This window comes from Trachemys scripta, chromosome 1, assembly GCF_013100865.1.
Source record: "Trachemys scripta elegans isolate TJP31775 chromosome 1, CAS_Tse_1.0, whole genome shotgun sequence".
In the NCBI taxonomy this organism is placed as follows: Eukaryota; Metazoa; Chordata; order Testudines; family Emydidae; genus Trachemys; species Trachemys scripta.
The window spans coordinates 36996332-37020624 of NC_048298.1; the positions used below are offsets into that span (position 1 = coordinate 36996332).

At 40.7% G+C, this 24293-nt stretch overlaps 1 protein-coding gene across 3 annotated transcripts in view; it reads right to left on the reverse strand.

The window, feature by feature from the left end:
- Window positions 1-720: 720 nt before the first annotated feature.
- MLC1 (modulator of VRAC current 1) overlaps window positions 721-24293 on the reverse strand; it is a 36972-nt gene continuing 13399 nt past the window's right edge. For all 3 annotated transcript variants that reach the window (XM_034767509.1, XM_034767493.1, XM_034767502.1), the window contains 7 exons: window positions 12744-12845; window positions 9723-9794; window positions 9124-9240; window positions 7876-7932; window positions 6662-6784; window positions 5658-5825; window positions 721-1332 (listed from right to left, as the gene is read on the reverse strand). In XM_034767509.1, coding sequence (XP_034623400.1) covers window positions 1258-1332; window positions 5658-5825; window positions 6662-6784; window positions 7876-7932; window positions 9124-9240; window positions 9723-9794; window positions 12744-12845 — 714 coding nt within the window. In that variant the 3' untranslated portion in view covers window positions 721-1257. The remainder of the gene's footprint in view (window positions 1333-5657; window positions 5826-6661; window positions 6785-7875; window positions 7933-9123; window positions 9241-9722; window positions 9795-12743; window positions 12846-24293) is intronic.

Below are 24293 nucleotides of genomic sequence, written 5' to 3' on the forward strand. Positions count from 1 at the left end.
AGAAAAAGTCCCAATGTAGCTGCAGATCTCCACCCTAGTTATATGTATCCTGGCCCTTGGCTTATTCCTTTCTCCTCAAAAATCTGGGAAAAGAGAGATGGCTTGCAGTGTGCCCTTAACATCAACTGATTTGGATTATTTCGGACTAAAGGAGGGAATGAATTCCAAAGTCTAGGGCCCGTCATGGAAAATGCCCTGTCAGCAGGGAAAATGCCTCTCAAGCCAAAGGGTCTCCAGTTGTCATGGAAATGCTTGTGCTGTCACAAATCCATGTGACTTTGAGATAGATATATGAGAAAGTAGGAGGAATAGATAGGACTTTGAGGGATAAACACTTCATTTAAACATGATTTATTTTATAATTATCAAAGGTTGTTAGCAAAATAAAAATATGAAAAGGGAAAAAAATCACTTTTAGGAAGGATACATTTTCATATGTGAAAGAACAAACAGATTCCAGTGAAACAAGGCATTCAGCCCAGCAGTCATCCCACATAATATTACTTGTTTTGTTTTTTTCATTCTGATTAAGTTACAGGATGAGTCAATAGATTTATAGATTTTGTGCCAAGCTCTTAGAGTTTCGTGACTTTTCAAGGCTGATAACAACTAAGGGTTGTTTCTCCTTTTTCACAGTCCATAAATTTGTTACAGAAAAATATTTTAAAGAATTGTACGTTTTCGTCTATGCAAACTGGACTTCAATCCACATCTAGACTCCTTGTGATAAAGACCTTTATTTTATACAAAGTATTGAGATGCAAAACACCTTTACAACTCCTACAAAAGTGAAGTATAAGCAAAATTATCAATTATGACCTGTACTCATAACTTTACAAAAGCATTTATCAGTTATATTGACTGCATAATTGCAGTTATATTAGCCTTTTGCAAACAAATGAGACCTACTGTGTATTGCCATATTTATTTAAAAAATCATATCTCCATAACCCATAAGTAATTTATGACCTTGTTTCCAAAGGGATCTTTTAAAGCAACAGAACACTAAACGTTTAGATACTATCAGCAACCTAACATCAAATAATATTCTTACACAAAAGATAAAGTTGCATTAAGAAATTTCACCTATATATTTCAAATTTATTAGAAAGGTACAGTATTTAGCTTGAAAATAAATTTTGTTATTCCTGGGTCCCTACAGCTGGAGCTATAGCACTGTCTACAAACTGCTACGGTTAAGAAGCTTTAAATCTAACAGTTGATTTATTGTATTCTATTCTACTTGCTGAATCCACCTTACTGAGCCATCTGTACCACAACAGCTTTCCAGGCTTTGTCTTTGTCAAAATCCTTTATGGTATTATTGGAAACCTAGAGGCAAACAGGTTTCAAACAGTGTTTTAGTTAATGATTAAAGCAAGTAAATATGCAGGAGAACACAGAAATAAGAATGTGGGCTGATTTATTAAAACTTATCATAAATTTTTTTTCTATTTTGCATTTAATTAGTGGCTTTCATCCTGAAGAATCCTAAAACACTTCAGAAATCATAACCATACAGCATCACTGAAGTGAAGCCACCCTAGGGTCAAGTGCATCAACTCACTGATGCACAACACATTGCCAAGAATGGCCAATATGGAAATTCTGGCTAAGGACACTGGGACAAATCCCTATTTTTACAGAAGTGCCATAGGATCTTTAATATCCATGCACACAGATTCATGGATTCCAAAGCCAGAAGGATCCATTGTGATATTTAATCTGACCTCATATAACATAGGCTGTAGAACTTACCCAGAATAATTTCTTTTGAACTTGAGTATATATTTTTAAAAAAATCCAATCTTGATTTAAAAATTGCCAGTGATGGAAATCCACCACAACCATTGGTAAATTGTTCCAATGGCTAATTACCCTCATTGTTAAATGTTTACATCTTATTTCCAGTCTGAATTTGTCTACCTTCAACTTTCGGCCATTGGATCCTGTTATACCTGTTATACCTTTGTCTTCTAGATTGCAGAGCCCCTATCAAATATCAAATATTGATCCCCATGTAGGTACTTACAGACTGTTGTCAAGTCGCCACTTAAAACCTTTTTGTTAAGCTAATAGACTGAGCTATTTTAGTCTATCACTATAAGGCATGTTTGCTAATTCTTTAATCATTCTCCTGGCTCTTCTTTGAACCCTCTCCAATTTATCAACATCCTTCCTGAATTTTGGACACCAGAACTGGACACAATATTCCAGCAGTGGTCACACCAGTGCTAAAAACAGAGGTAAAATAACCTCTCTACCTTTACTCAAGACTTCCCTGTTTATGATCATATTAGCCCTTTTGATCATATTAGCCTTTTTGGCCACAGCATTGCACTGGGTGCTCATGTTTAGCTGATTATTAACCATGACCCCCAAATCTTTTTCAGAGTCACTGCTTCCTAGGATAGAGTCCCCCGTCCTGTAAGTATGGTCTACATTCTTTGTTCCTAGATGTATACATTTACATTTAGCCGTATTAAAATAAATATTGGTTGTATATGCCCAGTTTACCAAGCAATCCTGATTGCACTGTATCAGTGACCTGACCTTTTCATTATTCACCACTCCCCCCAATTTTTGTGTTATCTGCAAACTTTATCAGTGATGATTTTATGTTTTCTTCCAGGTCATTATTAAAAATGTTAAATAAAGTAGGGCCAGGAGTCGATCCATGAAGGAACCCACTAGAAACACCAGCTCAGTGTTGATTCCCTGTTTACAATTACATTGAAATATATGTTAACCAGTTTTCAATCCATTTAATATGTGCCATAGTAATTTTTTATTATTTTAGTTTTCTAATCAAAATGTTATGTGGGTACCAAGTCAAATAATTTACAGAAGTCTAAGTATATTACATCAGCACTATTACCTTTATCAACCAAACTTGTCATCTCATAAAAAAAACATATCAAGTTAGTTTGACAGGATCTATTTGCCATAAACCTATGTTGATTGGCTTTAATTATACTACCCTCCTTTAATTCATAAAGTAGGACTTTGTTTTTTAAGATTTCAGCTGAAAACCCTACACAGAGAAGTAAACACTTTGAAGCAGGGCTTGTTCTGTGTTTGTACAGCACCTAGCACAACGGGGCCCTGATCCACGACTGAGGCTCTTAGGTGCTATTGCAATACAAATAATAATAACTATAAAAGACAACTCAGTTTTACCTCATTTGAAAAGATGATGAAGCTTACTCAGCCTGGCTGGGATTCAAATGTATTGTTCCAGGGAATTTAGGAATATTAATTCATATATATATATAATATGATTATATGCTGTATTTTGAAAGTTTTGCAATATATATATATGTAGTTATTTTTGCAATAGATAGATATAGATAGATACAACATTTTCAAAATAAAATCACTGAATAATCTGACATTTTAAAAATATCAATCAAAACAGGTTATAGGTATTATGAAAAGTTCTAAACATCTTCTGTCTTTAACATTTTTCTTTAAAAAAAAAAATTTTTTTCTAAAAAAGAATCAATAAGCACTTCAGTGCTGCCTCCTGTAGCTGGTATGGGGAACAAATCACAGCTTCAAAGCTGCCACATGTACTAGGTAGGTAGACTGGGAAGTGGCAGTGTTCCACTGGACCAGAAGTGGATGCTGCTGAGTGAAGTGTTAACAGCTATAAAAAAAGGAGCACAGTCCTTAGTGTTTGGAAGACCTGAATGGAGGTTGGACTTGGATAGAGACATTTTTAATTCCGATGGCTGTGCTTGTATTTGTATCCAGGGAGGCTCCTCTCCAAGAGACCAAGCAGCAGTAACTTTAAATCAGTTCAGCCACGGTGAAACCTCTGTGTTGTTGACCACCTCAGAAGTTGCTTGTGAACTAGACATTCAGGAGTACTGCGTGTGCTGAACACATGCTCCAAAATATGGAGTAAGATATCCACTGTATTAATTACTTAAAGCACACACAGTGGAGCCCAAGTCCCGGTCACATCATACTGAGGAGGACAAGAACATTGTCAAGAATTTAGTAGACTTGCTGGCTGCAGCTGAATAGGAGGTGCTCCCCTGGCTTCAGGACATGACCAGCTGTTAGCCATTGTCGAGCCTATCTTTGGGTGAAGGTCAGCTCTGGCAGGGGAAGGTGTGTCACAAGGATTGCCCTTTAAGGGGAGTTAGATGCCCAGCCAACCTCAGCTGCAAGGAGGTGCTTGGGAGGTGGCAGTGCCCCTTCTACACTATCCTTCAGAGAATACCACATTAGAGGCTTCAGTAGGAACCTGCAGCATGTAATTAATAATAAAACATCTTTATTAATGAAATAGCTATTACTTATTTTATGCATAATGGGTCAGATCCCATTTATTCAGGAAAATATACCTCACTGAGCCAAAAAAGTTATCAGATGAGGAGTTCAGCAGACCTTAGTCAAACTTCAGAGCTTGCAGAATCCAATGGGACTCATCATATTACACTCACCATACACATTTATTTGTTCTCCAAAAAGGCTTGTATGTATATAGTCCTTCTACACTAATTTTGTATTAGCACCAAATTCTCATAAATATATTGGCTCACTCTTAATTCTACTAAGTCCCGATATATTTCCATAATATTTTTTTCTGAATAGAAACAGCCAGCAAAAGAGGACATTTATCTGTTTCTTTTAAATTAGTTTAATTAATTTGCTTGTGAAAGGTGCCAAATGGACAAAATTGAAGATTACTGTACATTTCCCCAGAAATGATACAGGACTAGAAATGCAGTTCAAGATTCCTCACACTGTTTAATATCCTCAACCCTAACCTTGAGTGACCAGAGCATAGATTTAGTCACAGCCTGATTTGATCCTTGGCTTCTTTGCTGATACTTCCAACAAGGGTGCCAGTAGGTGGGTTTTTGGTTGTTGGGTTTTTTTTGTTTGGTTTGGGGTTCTTTTGGCTGGCACACTTGTCTGCTAGGAACCTACCAAGGGTAGCAGTGGATTCTCCATCACTGGCAATCTTAAAATCAAGGTTGGATGTTTTTCTAAAAGATATTCTCTAATTCAAACACAGCTATCGGACTTGAAGTAGGAATTAACTCAGAGAAGTCCTATGGCCTGTGTTATGCAGATCAGACTAGATGATCTTTTCTGGTCTTAAAATCTATGAAGGTCACACGGAAAATCTATGACCTAGGCAGGAATATATCCCAGATCTTGATCTTAGTAATGGGCTTCAATCTCAAGGCCTTTCTTCCTCTCAAGCAAACAGCTGGCCTTACCCACAGAAGAAATGTGCAGGACTGGTGGCTAGAAATAACAAGCATTTTACTTATAAACTGAACAGTTCATTCTGGAAGTAACTGAGAAACAATAAACCTGGAACCCAGCAAATCATTTTTACAGTCACGCTTCGTAAGTGTTACCACTCTTTAAGGGTTCCGTGTCCCATTACCAGTCTGTTATACACAGAATATCTCAAGTCAACTAAGAAAACTATTACTGTACCGAGTATCCTAATTTAACCAGGAAAATAAGTCATTCGGGGTGAAATTCAGCCTTAGCATGAATAAATACATCCCTTACATTTTTAAAGGGCAATTTTAGGTGATAATTGGGAATAAATTGCTCAAATATTACAGAAAATCATTCACAAACTATAGATATTATAAAATTATAGTCAGATATTAGACGCTTACTTCCATTGTTCTGTACTCCTGTTTATTAATCTGTGGCATTGCCCAAGATGAATCATGCAGCTTCATTTTTGTCTTGTAACTTACACACTGGATGACAGTGCCAATGGTAAGCATTGCCTGAATTAACAGCATCAGCATCAGAAGTAACAGAAGTATATCATAAGATTGCTAAAAATAAAAATGTATAGAAGTTGTTAGGTATTTAACTATCATACCTGTCTTTTCTGCCTTCTCTCACTTCATATTTTCTGAAGTTCTCCCACAGTTTACATGTCTCAGTATGACACCTTATTTTTTCTCTAGCTGACTGATCAAACACTTCGTTGTTTTGGAAAACTAAACTGCATTGAAAAGTCTTGAACAGAGTTGGGTGAAATTTGTTAGTTTTAGTTTGGTGTAAATCATTCACTTTCTATTCACATATCTTTGAGTACCTGGACATGAAGCCCTCAGGAAACTTGAGCTGGTGCAGAATGTAGTAGTACATTTCCTCAGCAACACAGGCTACTGGGATCTACAAACTCTATTAATTTTTCCCCAAACCAAGCTTTGAATGAACCCAAGTGTTTACAGGTGAACATTTAGCACTCTATCCCACTGTTCCACTTACTGGTAGGCATCCTAGGAAATGAGTTGAAAGTTTAGAACTTTGAAGTTTGTTAGCCACAATTTTATGAACACTTGCTGAGCTGTTATGGAAAAGTTCTATGGAATTTAAATAAAAAATAATTACCTTCTTATAGGTTATTTTTAACCATTCTATAGAATTTGATGGAGAACTATAACCCTGTTATAGTCTTCTATAGGATGGTTCAAAATAACTATAGAAAGGATAGTTTTAGGATGTTATATAAGTTTTTAGAGTAATTTCCAGAACATTTTAGTCATTCTCCGTAATACAGCTCTCTATATTCTTATGATACATAACTCATAATACTCTTTATTTACTCCATCTGAATTGCTAATTGATGGATGCTAATTTTTCAAAAGAGTAAAATACGTACTTTAACTCCTGGTGGATAATTTTTAAAGATGTCAATAACTCGCATGATACTGAAGGATAAGTATCCAGAAGCAGTGAACAACAATGGAGAAGTGACACTACTTATGGCAATCAGGACCTCAACCTAGTTAAAACAAGATATTAAACTTTAAATTAAGATGTTAAACTTGTGTTAAAGAAATAAAAATAAGAGCAAATAACATTGGTTCTTGATTCCACTTCTGTCTGCAGCAAGTGTAATGGGAGTGTGTGGTAAAAATATATAGAAAGGGCCCAATCTGCAAGCCACCCATGCTCAGATCTCTCCTCTAAGTATGTACAGAAGCAGGAATTCAAATAAATGAATATTCACTATGGAGGCTAAATGCTACTAGCTAAGAACTCTATTGCTTTGTAGTACATTTAAACTCATTTCCATTCAGAGTTCAAGAGGGCTGTTGTATTGTTTTGTTTTGTTTTGAATATGTCTTTCAAGTACAGGCAGAGGAAACAAAAATGGATTAGGAGGGCTAGCATGGAAGGGACACTATTATTTTTTTCTTTTACATGAAACAGTGAGAATTACAGCCAAACATTATCACTGAGCTATCCCTCCCCACCATGCGATCTATACATGCTAAATAACTAAACCAACAGATTTTGGTGGTTTCAGGTTAGTTTCCTTATGACAATAATAGGCTGGTTTTCATTCAAAGATAATTCTGTAGGGTCAAATTCTGTTTCAATTACCGCCGTAGATCACTACTGTCTTAAGTGTGGCTGCATGGGTCTAACTGAGAACAGAATTTGGACTACTAGCTGTTTGGTGAGGCAGACCCATTTTGTGCCCCTGCTGACTCTCCTTACCATCTCTGTAGTAATGTCCACAACTTCCCCTGAAATATCCAGTACAAATAAATATTTTGTACATTTTAATCAATTAAAAATCTATTTTGTTTAATTCACTAATGGTATATCGCATGAGGAAAGCCAACTGAACTCTATTTTAGTACAATTAACTTTATAAGTACAGAGCCAAGCACTCCATTAGCCTCCTTTCTAACAGTATTAATTGAGTATTCCAAGGACCCCAGACATCTATTTTGTTATATTTAGTATAGAACTTTTTATGGTCACTTTACCGTGAACATATATTAGTTGTATGATTATCACCAAAGGACTTTATTCATAATATTCCATTACAGCACAATATCTGAACATTGCACATATACTTACCAGACATTTACTTGGATATTCAGCAGCTACATGACTTGCAATGGCACTTGGAAAGCACTGAAAAGGACACCAAGACATTAGAAAATATTAAGAACTAGCTCCTCAGCTGGTGTAAATTGGCATAGCTTCATTGACTGCAGTGGAGCTACATTGATTTACACTAGCTGAGAATTGGGTCCTCAGTTTGCTCCAAATAATGTGAAATTTTGTTATAAAGTTATAATTTTATATAACACTGTATAGGCAATATTTATGGTACACCTCTACCCTGATATAACGCTGTCCTTGGGAGCCAAAAAATTTTACCGTGTTGTAGGTGAAACCGCATTATATCGAACTTGCTTTGATCTGCCGGAGTGTGCAGCCCCCCCCCGGAGCACTGCTTTACCGTGTTATATCCGAATTCATGTTATATCGGGTCGTGTTATATCAGGGTAGAGGTGTACTAATTTAATGGGAAGAAAAATTACCTCAAAAACTTTATTGCCATTAATGGAGTGTTCTGTACTACTAAATCTATACCTATCAAGATGAGACTATTACCCACGTAGCCTAAGTCAGTAGGTCTTCGATGTGCTAACATCCTACTGAGCTTGAATTTAGCACGCTAAAGGATTCTGGGTGAATTCACCCGGGGACTGGTGTCCCTCTCCATTTTGTGCTGAGGAGATTGCCAGCCACCGGATCCATGTAAGCATGGACCCAGTGGCTTCTCCATTACCTGTCCCCTCAGTGGAATGGAGGCTTGCAGTTACCCCCTTATGAATCTTCTTCTCCTATCTGCAGCTCTCATTATGTTGTTATCATCATGAAGGGTTTTACACTGAGATGAATGTTCACCACCAATTATTAGCAGGTTCAAGTATGTAATTGGGACAGCCATTTAATCAAGATGATAGGCTGACAATGGCATCCTAAGGATTTCATTGTAATGAAATTCAACCCAGATCTTAATTTTGCAGACCGAAAGATGGTATTTTAAAAACATAGACCTGTTTAGTAAAGAATAACCTATTTAATAGCCTTATTTTATTGCTGATTTCAATGGGAATTTTACCTAAGTAAGGCACTTACATTCTAATACAATGTTGTAAATCAAAAAGCAGGCATGTTAGATAATCTAGCATAATCGTTTAAAAGCATTAATTTTTTGTAAGGCAGTGATTGAAAATTAATTTGAGAGCCAAATAAACATCAGGCTTAGAGAGACAATGTATAAAAAGCTACATTTAATAGTGTAGTACTTACAGCCACTAAGATCCAAAAGAATGTTACTGAAAGGTATGGACCTGAGACTAACACATCCATATTCAAAGCAATTATTCCACCAAATACTGCAGAAATTCCAATAATCACTTCAATTACCTGAAAAAATTAGAGCACCAAAATAATTAGCAATGAATTTGACTACGTTTTTACAGTCATTTCAGTTGTGTAGGTAGGATGTCTCATAGATGTCAATGGATGCATTTATGACATGAGAAATGTTTGAGGCCAATACTACACTCATGAAAGACTACAGCAAAGCTTCCACTAGTTAAAATGGGAGTAGGACTGAACCCATTCTACATGTTTACAATTTTATTCAGTGTTTTCAATCAAAAATAAATTGTCATGTCTGCAATTGTTTCTTATTTAATCATCAAGTAGACTTTTCCTTCCTGTTTAGGACAGTTGGAATTTATCTTGCAACATCCACGCGTATCTCATGTTCATGTTGCCATATTATAACAAGCCTGTTCCTGAAACTATTACACACAGAACTCTCACAGGCTTCAAAGGAGTTCAGTACATGAAAAGATGAGAGAATAAATTCATATATCGCAAGAAAACAAAGCTTTTCTTACTGAATAGGATTTCAGAATTCGAGTAGGAAAGCTGACATCATTCAAAACGCTGGTACTGTCATATACGGTACTCTAAAGGTAAAAAAGAAACATAATCTGAAAGAAGTATGCAGTTTAATAAGGGCCAGGTTGTGGCTTGACTCTACACAGTATCAGGGGCAGTCAGACGTATCCCCCCAATCACTTGTGAAGTCTGCCTACAGCTTGACTATAAGGTTGTGGAGAAGAGCAGGTGTTGCATGCCCTGTTCCCAGGGAATGAGTAGAGCATTGGTTCCACCCCCTAACACACTGGCCATAGCAGATGATCAAAAGGGAAGTAAGGGTCAGCAGCAAATTTCCTCCCACTGGGAGCAAGGGAAGGAATCATAGCTCTCTGAATCACAATTGTTTTCTATAGGATCTCAGGAGACCCAAAAAGCACAAACTAGTCCAATGTAAGCATTGTTAATACAACATATTAAGTTTTATATGTGGACACAAAGCATTTTTTTCTCAGAGGGAGAAATTTTCTATATCCTTCACTGAACCATAAATATTTCATATTTTCCCCTACTTTGTATTCTCATCTTTGAGGCTCATATATTTCCATCATTACTAATGAAGGCCCTAAATTGTAATGGAATCCACTCAGAAAACATGAGGCCCCACTCCTTATCATATTAGGGCCAGAGTAAGCCACTCCTTCTCATGTAGTGCAGAACCTTCCTACACAAAGTAGTCCCAAAAGGTGGAAGAATCCAGCCCTTATACAGTTTCTGTTAAGTAATGGAAGACATTCATTCTCACTCATCCCATTTTCCCTCTGGAACTGAGTGTGCTGCCCTCACAGCAGTTTCAGCCTTTACTGGCATAGTTAGAGTGGAAATCAAGCCACAGTTTGCTACATAGCTTTGCATAGCAAACAGCATTACCACTGGATTACAAAATGGCATAGATACAGGGCCAGTTTCCCACAGTGCAGCCCATTTGCACTACTACAGTGTTGCAAAAGGGCCATAAACTTGTCAGATTCCCCAGATGAGGATTCTACCAGTGTGGGATAGCTATCTCTTATGCCAGCACCTCACCCACCGCAGTTCATGGTACAGGAAGCATCTGTGGGTGTTTGCTTCATTCTGGGAAGACGCATGTGCTGTTGCAGAAATCATATAAGGTGGGATATTGAAAAGTGCCTATGTCACTTAGGAGCACAAGTGTCATTGACTTTCTAAGTCACTTAAGGTGGTTTTGAAAATCCCACCCACAGCCCCAAATCCTGCACCCAGCACTCAGCCCATGCTACCCATGTTAATACTGGGGAACTCTGCATAGGCAATGTGGGAAGGAATCTACCCTCTTCCTCACGCCTCAGAACAGCAGCAAAGCTTTGCACATATGCATGCCTGAAGGACAGGGAATGGCTCAGAGTATCTGCACAATTATGGTGTCTTTCAACCACCCTACCTGTCTACTGTCAAAAGTGTCCCAATGGAGTTACGCTCTACAAAAAGCAAGGAATATGGGTGCCCTGCATGAGCTCATGGTATCCTGACCATGGTGCACAGTATAGTTATATATCAGAGGGGTAGCCGTGTTAGTCTGAATCTGTAAAAAGCAACAGAGGGTCCTGTGGCACCTTTAAGACTAACAGAAGTATTGGGAGCATAAGCTTTCGTGGATAAGAACCTCACTTCTTCAGATGCAAGATGCAAGTACAGTTATAGTAGTCACACTTTGCACATGGCCCTCTGGCACCTTTGGAGATGGGAGAAAATTTGGGCATCATTATATTACAGTAGACGCTCATTAGTAGCAACATATTGGTGCCCTTTTGCTGTTGCTCCTAAGCTGTTAGGGGAGTGTCATCTGACCAAAAGTGTTTGAAGAGTTAAGAGTGTTTCAGAAGGGACAGCTATGTTTTGGAGATGGGGCAGGATTGGAGACCCCAAGTTTTGGGGGAATGGGCAGGAGCACCCTGTGTTTGGCCTGGGAGCCCCCAGTTTGCAAAATGTCTGAGTGAGCCTAGCTGCCGGGGAAAGGCTGAGGATGCTTCTTCTGGCAGCTTCATGCCCCACTCTGGCAAGGGCTGGCTGGCTAGCTGGGAGGAGTGTGGAGGTGGCTCCTAGCACAGACAGCGGAGACAGGAGCAGGGAAGCGGACAGGCCAGTGCCCTGGGGAGGGAGGGCCCCCGAACCCTCACTGCAAAACAGCACACCCACACCCCGCCACTTGCAACCAAGATGGAGGGGACATCTCAGTGCATGGGGGGCTCCCCCATATGTCCCACTTCAAAACAGCAACCCCCTGCTGCTGCCTGTAAGCCAGATGCTGAAGACAGGAGGAGGAAACTTTTCAGCTGTGCCTCTGCTGCTCCCCTGACTCCAGCTTCCCCCCCGAAAAATCCCTTCTCTTCCAGATCCTCTCCCCAACCTCCCACTACGTATGCTCTCCATGCAGGCTCTGTCAGGCAGGGCAAGTGGACGAGACTCTGTGCCCTGGAGCTGCACTGAAGGGTCAGGAGGGGAGTGGAATGATGCAGTTTGGGGCAGAGGGGGAACACCTTATCTGCCCCCCATCTCCACCCCTGGATGTGACATCACAACAGGGATGGTTTAGTTGGGAATTGGTCCTGCTTTGAGCAGGGGGTTGGACTGGATGACTTCCTGAGGTCCCTTCCAGCCCTGATATTCTACGATTCTATGAACGTCACAAATGTTGCTCTTATGTGGCGTCTATGTTACTGTTACCAAGTAGACAATTCACAGTAGGGAAAGAGTTCCCAGGGGAAATATTGCTTTTAAGCGGCGGTTGTTCTTGCAAGGTGTTGCTGCAAACAAGTGTCTCCTGTACCTTGATTTCTCTTATTTATTGTTCTGAATCAATTACACAATTAAATATAAAATTATTATATAAAGATGAAGTCACTAGTACTTAGTCAACATAATGAAAGAAGGGGAGAAGTGACCTGTTTAAACACACATGTTTAAGAAAACAAACAAAAATTAAATTAACAAATTGTAGTTCTTAAGGGAAAACCTACTTTCTTCCTCCTACAGCAGTCTTCATTAGACCTAGCTGAAATGATCACAGTAGTTGCCATGAAGATTTCCAGCAGAATTAGCAGAATCAAGTTGAAATTTATCTGCCAACAGAATCCCATATCAAACTGCATTAAATAAGTAATATTAAAAAACGTAACTGTGTCTATACAATTTTAGCAAACTGTTAATCAATGATTAATAGGTTCCTATTGTTCTTTCATGTCAGTTGTGCTTTCTAAATGATCAAAGTTATACCTTGTCTCGGACATATAGCTTGCATACCATGCTTCTTGAAGAAAATCAGAACAGGCAGATTTCAGAGGCCTTCTTTTGGGCACTGAAATTGATCTTCCTCACTGTGTCATGTTTAGGTCTAGACATATTGTGATCCTTGACACATTTAGCTTCTAGAGAAAGTGGCAGCACAAAGAACAACAAAATAATAAAGATACTATTTGGCTGAAGTATCAACTTCATATTTTAAAAGAGATATTTCTAAACTTTAGAAGAAATCCTCACTGAAACTACCACCTGCCTCTGTAAATGCTACATCTGGCTAGGGAGGGTTTCAAATCTTATAATGTTTTAGGAAAGGATTTTGGAACCACATGAATTCACTCCTCATGATCCTCCTCTGTGGCTGAGGAGCATGCAGTGCCACTTGGAGAAAGGGGGTAGGTAACAAACGTGACAAAGCCACCTTTGCACTTGACAGATCCTGGGCCAGTTATCCACAAGACTGTTGTCCCAGCATAAATCAGAGCTGCCTGAAGGTGTGTCTAACTTGTATTGGCTGCCAATGGTCCAAAAAGACTGATATCGCACCCAGAGAGTGCCAGGATGCAGGGACATCCCAGTCACCTTTTTCTTGGCCACACTTCTTATGTTAACAGCTGAGGAAGAATGTGATAGTGCAGGCAAACTCTTTAGATATATTTACACAGCAAAGACAAACCTGTGGCTGGCCTGTGCCAGCTGACTCGGGCTCGTGGAGTTCGGGCTGCGGGGCTGTTTCGTTGCTATGAAAACTTCCAGGCTCAGGCTGGAACCTGAGCTCTGGGATCCTCCAATCCTACAGGGTGCTAGACCCCAGGCTCCATCCCAAGCCCAGAAATCTACACAGCAATGAAATAGTCCTGCAGCCTGAACACTGCGAGCCCAAGTCAGCTAGCACAGGCCAGCCATGGCTGTCTAGTTTCTGTGTAGACATGCCCTTTGTCACCAGAAGATTCCCATTTGCTGGAGTGATCCGCAAATGGCTGGCTACACTAACTCCAGGGCTATTTTGCACTGGGGAAGCACCACAAAGCAGCCACAGCACAGCCTGGGATTGGCCCACATACGGTATTTATTTTAACATTTACAACATTTTTTTTAAAAGTTATCTGTGAAGATGAGTAACATTGCTGAAGAATAACAAAGGCCCTCCACAGATGGTGTTGCTTTAAGTCATAAAGTGCTTTGAATTAAACAGAGATTTAATATTTATGAGTCCAATATCCTCCAAATTATTAGCAATAAACCCATGTCAGACCTAATGACTAATAGTTCCCTGTGCGGTTCCCATGAGCCATATAATGAATCATCAGAGAGATATTATAATGGTTATGAAATGGGCAAGTAGAGAGGCTAGAATAAACTATTTGTCTCATGTACGGAAGTCTCTTTGCACTACATAGCCAGTGCAAAGCAGCCGTTAAGGTGGCATAGCTGGTCTTGAGAGGATCACTCCAGTGTAAGGAGATCCTCCAGTAGTATAGAACCACCCTAGCAACCATAGATCAGCCTGGTGCACAGCCAGTCCAGGATCAGAGAAGCATAAAAATCCACACCTACAGCTGAGGATCTGGGCCACAGAATCAATATGCAATTTATCTGTTTTCAGATGTCTTGGAAAAGTATGACAAATCAGCCAAAGATGTCTTGTGATTGTCTATAGAATTTGGCAAATAGGAAATTACATTTGTTTGGGTTATAAATTTACCTCTCTCTAACTTCTACATGTTTCTAAATTTCTAACACTATACCCAAATTCCACCCTCCCCCCTCACTATACACACACACACTGTGTTTTAATCTGCACTGAAGTCTCTGAGGTGGCAGTATGGTTGAGTGGATAGAGCACTAGCCTGAGGGATGTGGGCTCAATTCTGAGCTCTACCACTGGCCTGTTGGTTGACCGTGGATAATTCACTCCCCCTTTCTGTGCCTCAGTTTTCCCTTCTGTAAAATGGGGATTATGACACCTCCTTTGTAAAGTGCTTTTAGATATACTGATGAAAAGCACTATATAAGAGCTAAGTATTATTACTATGATCAAAATACTTTAATCTCACTACAGTTGGCAGTACATAATAGTATGGTAATGCAAATTACCATGCAACTTGAAAAAAAATGGTTATGTACCTGTACAGTAACTTTTGTTCTTCTAAATGTTTTGTGCACATATAAATTCTACTGCAGGTGTATGTGCACCCAACGCACTCGAGTCAGAGACTTGCCAGCAGAACAACTAAATTGTGCATGTGCTTTTGTTCTCCTCATGCACTGAGTCTAGGGCATAAAAGGGGCTTGTCTACCACCTCCGTCTCCATTTTTTCTCACCGCTGTGTGTCTAGTGTCTGCAGTAGTGGGAAAGATGGGAGGGTCATGGAATGTATATGTGCACAACACATCTTGAAGAACAACAGTAACTGTACAAGCAAGTAACCTTTTCCCTCTATGGAATGATTGGACATATATATTTTCCACTGCAGGTGACTCATCAGCAGTTCCCTTCCAGGTGGTGGGACTTTGGGTCATCTGCACAGAGACACTAGCACGAACTTGACAAAGTTGGCATTGTCATGAGAGGCTTGAGCAATGGCGAAATGTCTGGAAAAGGTATGTACAGATGACCACGTTGCTGCTCTGCAGATATCTGTTATCAGAGTGTTGCTGAGAAAAACTGATGACGTGGACTAAGCCCTGGTGGAGTGAGACATAATGCTTGGTGGAGGAGAGACTTTAGAAAGATAATAGCAGAGTTTAATGCAGTCATAAATCCAGTCGGAAATATGCTGAATTGACACTAGATGGCCTTTACTCCCTTCGCAGACACTACAAAGAGCCAGAGAGATTCTCTAAAGCAGTGTTTCTCAAGCTTTTTGATAACAAAGACTGGCTTGCTGCCTTCTGAAACTGTCAGGGAGATCTCAGGGACTGGCACAAGTTCAAGGACTGGTCATTGAGAAACACTGCTCTAAACATAGTGTGATCTAGATAGAATGCCAAAGCTATGCAAATATCTAAGGTGTGGAGTCTTTCTTTGGCTTTGGAAGAGTGGTATAGGCACCGACTCCGTGTGTGCTCTGGAGCTCAGGAACCCATGGAAAAAAAATTGTGGGTGTTCAACACCCAGGAACCAGAGCTTGAGTGTCAAATGTGATGAATTCTGTGCTGCTAACAACTTCTGCCTTTGGAGCAGGGAGTTTGTTTATAAATAGAGGTAGGGTGATTAAGATACAAAAGGCTTGTCATTGAATTACATTAAGGATCATTAGATGATCCTGAAAGCATTGCCAGTCACTCCAGTTAAAAGACAGGAAATAAAGGGCAGGAATAAATGCTCCATTTTCAGAATGGAGAGAAGTAAATAGTGGTGTCCCCCGAGGGGCTTGTACTGGTCTGGGACCAGTGCTGTTCAACATATTCATAAATGATCTGCAAAAAGGTGGCAAAGTTTGCAGACCATACAAAATTACTCAAGATAGTTAAGTCCAGAACAGACTGCAAAGAGTTACCAAGAGATCTCACAAAACTGGGTGACTTGGCAACAAAATGACAGATGAAATTCAATGTTAAATCCAAAGTAATGCACATGGCAATATATAATCCCAACTATACATAAAAAATGATGGTGCCTAAATTAGCTGTTACCCATCAAGAAAGAGATCTTGGAGATATTTGCAGTACTCTGGAAGCACTATGTTTCCAGAGTACTGCAAATTCATAAGGATCCTCTCACTGTGCCTTTATCATCCTGAACTCATTCTCCAGCTTCAGAAGACTTAAAAATTATCTCCAGTCATCAATGAGAGAGACGCAACTGAATAATGTAGCTGTCCTTAACGTGCATCAAGACAATACCAGGGAACTAGCAGTAAATAAGATAGCTGACAGTTTTATCCAGAAATCTACAGTGAGACATGATGTATTTAAACTGGGACATTAGTGAAGACAGCTTGTAGGTGATTGGAATGATTTTAATATACTGTAATTCATGATAATGTAATTAAGTACTTCATAACAACTGAATCATTATTAAAATAGTAAAGATACCAATGATAGATACATTCATTAACTAGAATATGAAAGAAGTATATAAATATACTGAAAATAGCCTCCTCCCAAAACTAGCAGAGTCCCCCCCCGTCACCCCCCCGCAACACACGCTCCCCTTTAAAAGCACCCACCGGCAAAAACAAAAGTTAGCACCTATGAAGAGTGGGGTTTTGTGAAAAACAACGGATAGCGTAATTCAGGTGGAAAACTGATACCACATTTGGCACGAATTTAGGGTGTGGCCTAAGGGAAACTTTGTCTTCATGAAAGACTGAAAGGAGGGTCAGCTAGAAGAGCCTGAACGTTCTGAAACTCGCCTTGAAGAAGTGGTTACCACCAGAAATGCCATCTTCATAGACAATAAAAATAATGAGGTTGTCACTAGAGGGTCCCAGTGACATTATGACTTGGCCTCACTCACCCCACACTCAACATCTGGAAACACATCTGGAGAACAAAGACTTTGAACTGGGGAGGCTGGTCTCAAGCTAGAAAAGCATCCCAGCCTGTGTACTGAGGAACCATACCATCCTTCAAGATGAGACACTGTTTGATTCAAATCATGTTTAGTGTGTAGAACTCAGACTGCGAATTTATTTTTGTTTCTTAAGTAACCAACTTTGATCTCTATGCTTGCTCCTTATAATCACTTAAAATCTATCTTTCCGTAGTTAATAAATCTGTTTTATATTTTACCTAAAACAATGTGTTTTGGTTGAAGTGCTTGGGAAATCTCAGCTCAGTTTACAAAGGCTAGTGTGTGTCCTCTCCACATTGAGGGAGGGGCGGACTGGGTAATGAACTTACACTGGTCAGGCTTCTGACCAGGGCAAGACAGTACAGTTCTGGAGTGCAAGGCTGGGGAGCTGGGAGGAATTGGCTGGAGCCTCTCTATTGTTGGTTCATGAGTGGCTGGGGAAAGCATTCATGTAACTCAGTTGGGTGTAGCCCTGCCTGTGGATGTCTGTGTAAGTACAGTACCTGCCAAAGGTTTGTGGATTAACAACAGCATCACAGCATGAGACGGATACCCTAGGTTGGTTAGACAGAGGGCTCAAGAGTCCAACAGTCCAGGTTTCACCCCAGAAACCCCATCACATGCACCCAGACTGAAAATCTCTTTCACTTTCCTGTAGTGGCTCTACTGGAAATCTTTTCTGCTGCTCACTAAAATAGCTTGGACATCTCAGAAGCACAATCTCTCATGAGTATGCAACCAGTGATTAGCTATACCATGAGGTGAAGAGACTGCAAGTTGGAATTCCATGACTTGCTATGATTCTGAGACAGGAGAATTTGAATAGGGATAGAGTTATCAGAGACTGGACAGAAAGTCGATGTAGGTCTGTGAAATACTACTGCCTTGGCCAAGTTGGTGCCACTAGGATTAATGTTGCCGTGTCTTTTTTCTGTTTCCTGAATACCCTTGGAATGACAGGTACTGGAGAAAATGTATATAGTATGTGACTGGACCATGAGATAAGAAAGGCATCCATCAGGGATTCTTAGCCCACCCTTGAGCAAATTGTTTTGCATTTATTGTTCAGGTGATCACAAACAAATCTAGTACTAGCTATCCCCTTTGACGGATGATCTGGAGAAGGATGTCCTTCTTCATTGTGGTCTATGAAATCCTTACTGAAGGAGTCTGCAGTAGTGATCCTCACTCCCAGAAGGTGGAAAGCTTGCAGGGAAATTTTGTTTCTTTTGCATAGGTTCCAAGCTGGATAGCCTCTTGGCATAGCTGAATTGACCTTGCACCTCCCTGCCTGGTGACATGAAACATAGCAGAGGTATTGTCTTTGTGGACTTGCACCACTTGGTTTTTGACAGTGAACATAAATGTCTTGCAGAGCTGACAAATAGCCTGGGGCTCTAAAGGTTTATGTGCAGAGACTTCCTGAGGTGACCAAAGAGCCTGCACCCAAAGTGGACCAAGATGGGCTCTACAGCCTATCATAGATGCATCTGTTTCTAAGGTCAGTTCTGGAGACAGAAAGGGAACTCCTTTGCACACATTCCCCATATTCAACCATCTGTCCAGAGACTGAAGCACTCACACAGGGATGTAAATCTGTATGTCCAGAGAGTGCCTCGTTGGCCAAAATACCAAATGGAGCAAGGCCTGCAGACAGCGAAGGTGAAGTCTGACATGCAAAGTTATATATGTGCAAGAGACCACGAGCTGCAGGCAGGAATGCACTCTTGTCATGGGGTTGGACTTGAGGCTTTTAGATGGAGAGGCTACAGACTGAAATCTTTCTGTCTGAAGGAAAGCCATTGCAGTAGTGGCATCAAGGTCTGCTCCTATGAAGGTTATGTATTGTGCTGGTTGCAACTTTGATTTGTCTAAGTTTAGTTTCAGATCCAGTTGAGAGAATATCTGTTTGATGATGAGGATTCTGTTTTGGACCTGGATGCCTGTTGTTCCATGAAAAAGCCAATAGCCTAGGTAAGGAAAACTCTGAACACCTAAATTGTACAGATGGGCCGCTACCACAACATGCAGTTGCCCTGATGACAGCCCATAGGGGAGCACTGTGTACTAGTTGTTGCCTGCTGTGAATGAAAGATACTTCCTGTGGCCAGGATGTATTGCTACTTGTAAGTATGCATCCTACAAATCAAGGTCAGCATGCCAATCTCCAGGGAAGGGATAATGGAAGTGACTGTGACATCCTGAACTTGATTTTCTTGATCAAACTGTTCAGCTTTCTTAGATCTAGAATGGGACGAAGGCCACCAAACTTCTCTGGGATCAGGAAGTACCAGGAATAGAAACCTTTCCCTCTGTGGTGGTAAGGGACTTCTTCTGTAGCCTCCAGTTCCAGAAGAGAGCATATCTCTTGAAATAGAATGGCTTTGTGAGATGAGTCCCTGAAAAGGGATGGGGAAGGTAGGTTGGGGAAAGGAAGGGAAGTAAATTGGATGACATATCTCTCCTTTACAATCCTAAGCACCCATTTGTCCATTGTAATCTACTCCCAAGCACTGTAACAGGGAGATAGATGCTTCCCAAAGGAAGGGAGAGTGATATGGTCAATATGCAGCCCTCCATAGAATAGTCAAAACATCTGTTTAGAAATCGAAGATGTCTGGTTGAGAAGGACCTGTAGACAATGCCAACCGGTGATGTTTGGGAAGCTGAGACCTCTTTTTGGCAGTGCCTTGTGACCTCTGCTGAAAGGAGATTCCATAGTATGGTTGAAACCTAAAATGCTTTCTCTGTGTTGTTGAAGTGTATGCTCCCAGAGCATGGAGTATTGCCAAAGAGTCTTTTTAAGTTGTGCATGGCATCAGCTGTTTTCTGAGAAAACCGTTTAGTCCCTTTGAAGGGCAAATCCTCTATTGTGTTTTGTAGCTCCCACGGGGCTAGCCAAGAGGAACATCTCATGGAGATGACAGTAGCTATAGAGGGTGAGTCCATGTCAGTGCTGCTTGGAGCAATGTCCGAGCAGTGAGGTGACCTTCAGTAATGATGACTAAAAACTGCTCGCTGCACTCCTCTGTCAATTTGCCAGCGAATCTGGAAATTGTTGACCAATAAACAAACATTTATTGGATAACAGTGCCTGGAAATTAGACACCATCATCTGAAGGCTAGTAGTGGAGTAAACCTTCCTGCGACACATATCAAGTTTCTTGCATTCTTTATGCTTGGAGGTAGCCTTAGGTTGTGACTTCCTAGAACATTCACTGGCAGCCATAACCACCAGGTTGGGTAAAGAAATAGTCAAAATCTTTGTGAGGAACCTGGTAGTGTCTATCCACCCACTTTAAATGTTGGGAGGATGGAAGCTGGAATCTGCCAAAGGGTTTTGGCCAGTTCCAGCAAGGCTTCATTAATAGGAAGGACAATTCTTCCTAGGACAGGTGATTGTAATATGTCCAAGAGCTTACAGGGGTTGTCTTGCACAACCTCTGATTACACCCCCAGGGATGTGGTCACCCTCCTTATAAAGTCCTGGAAGACCTTGAAATTCTCCAGAAGGGGGAATGTTGATTCTGGGGTGGCAGTCTCAGCCAGAGAAGAGGATATGTGGGAGTGTGGAACACATCTAGGGGTTCCTCCATTATCTCTCCTTCCTCCCCAGGCACTAGAGGAGGCTGTGGTATTGTAAAAGGGGCTTCTCTGGAGGACTCCTGTAAAGGAGAAGGGGACCTCCTCCTGGATCACAGCTCCGATGGAGGTCTGGATTCTCTAGAACATCCCAGGACCAGTAAGGTTATGGAGGGTAATACATCCTTTGCTAGTCCTAATGTGGAGTCCTAATGTCTCTAAAACAAGATATATAGGGTGACTGAAACCTCAGTAGGGATACCAGCCTTTCATGGTCCAAATCAGAGGAAGAGATGTAACTCTTCACAGTAAATGGAGAAGCAGTCCCTGTTGGTGTATGCGGGGGTCTAGATAATGGGCACACCTACTGGTGATCCTATGGCATCAAGGGAGCAAGTGAACGAAACAGGCTGGAACTCTGATGATGGAATCAGAGCTGGAAGTGCCAATGGTATTGATGGAGCCAGCAATGCCGACATGGAAGGGTGAGAAGATGAAGACATCAATGCTGCAGAGATTATGCCAACAATGCCAATGGCAGTGCTGGGCATTGCAACAGTGGAATGCACTGTAGGTCCTCTGCCACTAGAAAGCCTGCAAAATCAAAGGTAAGTGCTCAGTGACAGTGCCACCAGTGCCCAGTTTGTTGGATGTGGAAAAGACAGATATGATAAAGATGAAGACACCAGTCTTGATGGCCCTGGAGAAGCCAGAGTCAATACTTCTGCATCAAACAGCACCGGGGAAGGCCTATGCTTGTATTTAAGCTCTGAATCCTCAACCAGAGGACTTAATTGAGTACTTCTTGCGAGGCAAGGACTGGGACTTTGACTGTCTATCAAAGTCGGAATGCCTGGAGCACTTCAGTGAGGCTGGCGTGGAGAACAAGGATGGTGTTATCCCTGGATTTATGATTTGGAACTGGAGGGGCATTCCTCATCAATGTGGAATCTGATCTCTAGTAGTCAAGGTCTGGTTCTGACACAGGACAGATTGACTCCTTCATCAGATGCACTTTGAGGTGAAAATCTCTCTGTTTTTTTCGTTCTGGTGGGGAACGAGTTACACACAGGGTATTTGTCCCTCAAAAGCACTTCACCAAGGCAGATAAAGCAGCTTTTTGTGTCCATCCTAACAGGGTAATGACCCTGCAAGTGGCACACTGCTTGAAGCCAGGGGATCCCTTCATAATAAATCCACCAGGGCCCCAGTCTATAACTCCACTAATTACACTATAAACAACTAATAAATTAACTGTATACATTATAAAGGAGTAATTTCTCAAAAGCTGACAAACCTAAGCAAAAGCTACAGGGAGTTGCAACTCTTGCCATGCGGGGTGAGAAGGAACTGAGAGGCAGTCTGTGAACATTCCCCTTTTACACCCTAGGCTCTGTGAACAATGGCGCATGTACCGCCTTGTGGTACTGCTGTCAACAGTCTCCGACTAGAGTGCTCTGGGCGCACATACACCTGCAGTGGAATGTATAGGTACACAATCACTCAAAAGGAACTAAAGCTAAAGGTCAAAATTTTCAAATGTAGGTGTCTAAATTTAGGCACATATATAAAAGTGATCTGATTTTCAAAAGTTCTAAAGTAAATATTTAGAGCTACTGTACTATTAACTTGAAAGCTCTGTACCTCTGAAAATCAGACCAGTTATTTAGGTACCTCAGTATGGATTTTAGCCACCATCTAATGGTGCAGATGACAGAATAGTTAAAGGTCTGCCAATATTTTTTCTACACTAGTGTTTCTGCTCTTCCTAATCTGATGTAACTGTACTGGGGCTAGCAACAGTCGGAATGTTTTTGGAAAAAGCCTTATATAATACTAATAACAACTAACTTTTATAAAGTGTTCTTTGTGTACAGATCTCAAAGCAACTTACAATACTATGTTAAACACATTCAGAGATACACTCTCTGGGTGCTAACAGGCAAGGACAGAACATTCATTTCCAATTTATTTATTTATATATTGGTGGCTTTCTGTTATACTTTTTAAATGTCTAGCAGATGGCCAAAGAGGTAAGATATAATGGTCACCATTAAAAATAAAGAAATAAAATTTAGCAACATTACCTCATATTGATATCTGAGATACCATATGTATTTTCTTTTCTAGGTATAGGGAATATTGTGTGAATTCGATACCACTATATGTTAGCTGTTTTGTATGTTGACTTTTTAATGGTGATTGCTGAATGTAAGAACAATTCTAATGTGGATGAATTCTTCTTTGGTTGACTGTTGTCAACTTCATTGACTGGATGCCAGTTAACCAGTGAAGAACTCCAAAAGAAATGTTAGTCATAAAAGGCTTTTTGTAGGTTTGTTCCTGAGGTCACCTATCAGTCAAAGAAGAAAAAGGAAAAGATCAGACTTAGCCTGAAGATGCAATCCACTAAAATACCAAGGTTTGGGGCCTCTCCTCACTTCTTATATTCCAGCATCATTAAAAAAAAATTAAAGCTTGGCTAATCTAAAGATGTCCACCAAGTCAGCTTTTCCTTTCTCTTCTGATCTTACTCTCTCCAATGGCTCTTTCTGAGCATTATTCCAGGCAAGATCTAGAGAAACTTCCATTTAATCAATTTGAAGGCACATGTGAGGGTCTAATTCAAGAATCTGGGTATATGGACCACTATAGGAAGACAACTGGGGAAATGATTTGCATATGTTTTTTTCTTCCAAGTTAGTTGTACAGCTTTCACCCATATAATTTTTATAACCTTCCATAATAAGCCAGCCTTTCCTCTGAATAGGAAGCCTTCTACAGAGACAAAAGCCATGATCCAAAGAGATCCTACACATGGGCAGCATGTAATGGAGCCTGGGGAAAGCTAAGCCTCCTCAAACCTCACACCTCTTGGGGGGAAGTGGCAGATTACCACATGGCCCACGGAGCCCTGGCCAATTTGAGTCCCCAGAAAAATCTCCCCCCACTACGCCCCGGGGCTAGAGAAGCTTTTCTGGTCTTGAGGCCTCAATGGAAGGGGAGGAAAAAAGTGAGCAGAGGGTGGGGCTTCAGGGGAAAGAGACAGAGTGGGGGCAGAACAGGGGTAGGGCTCTGAGCTCAGAGCTCCGGCCAAGGCCAAGAGCTCCGCCACAGGCCTGGCCAGGGCCAAGCTCTCACCCCCCACCTGTGGCCAGACTGAGCT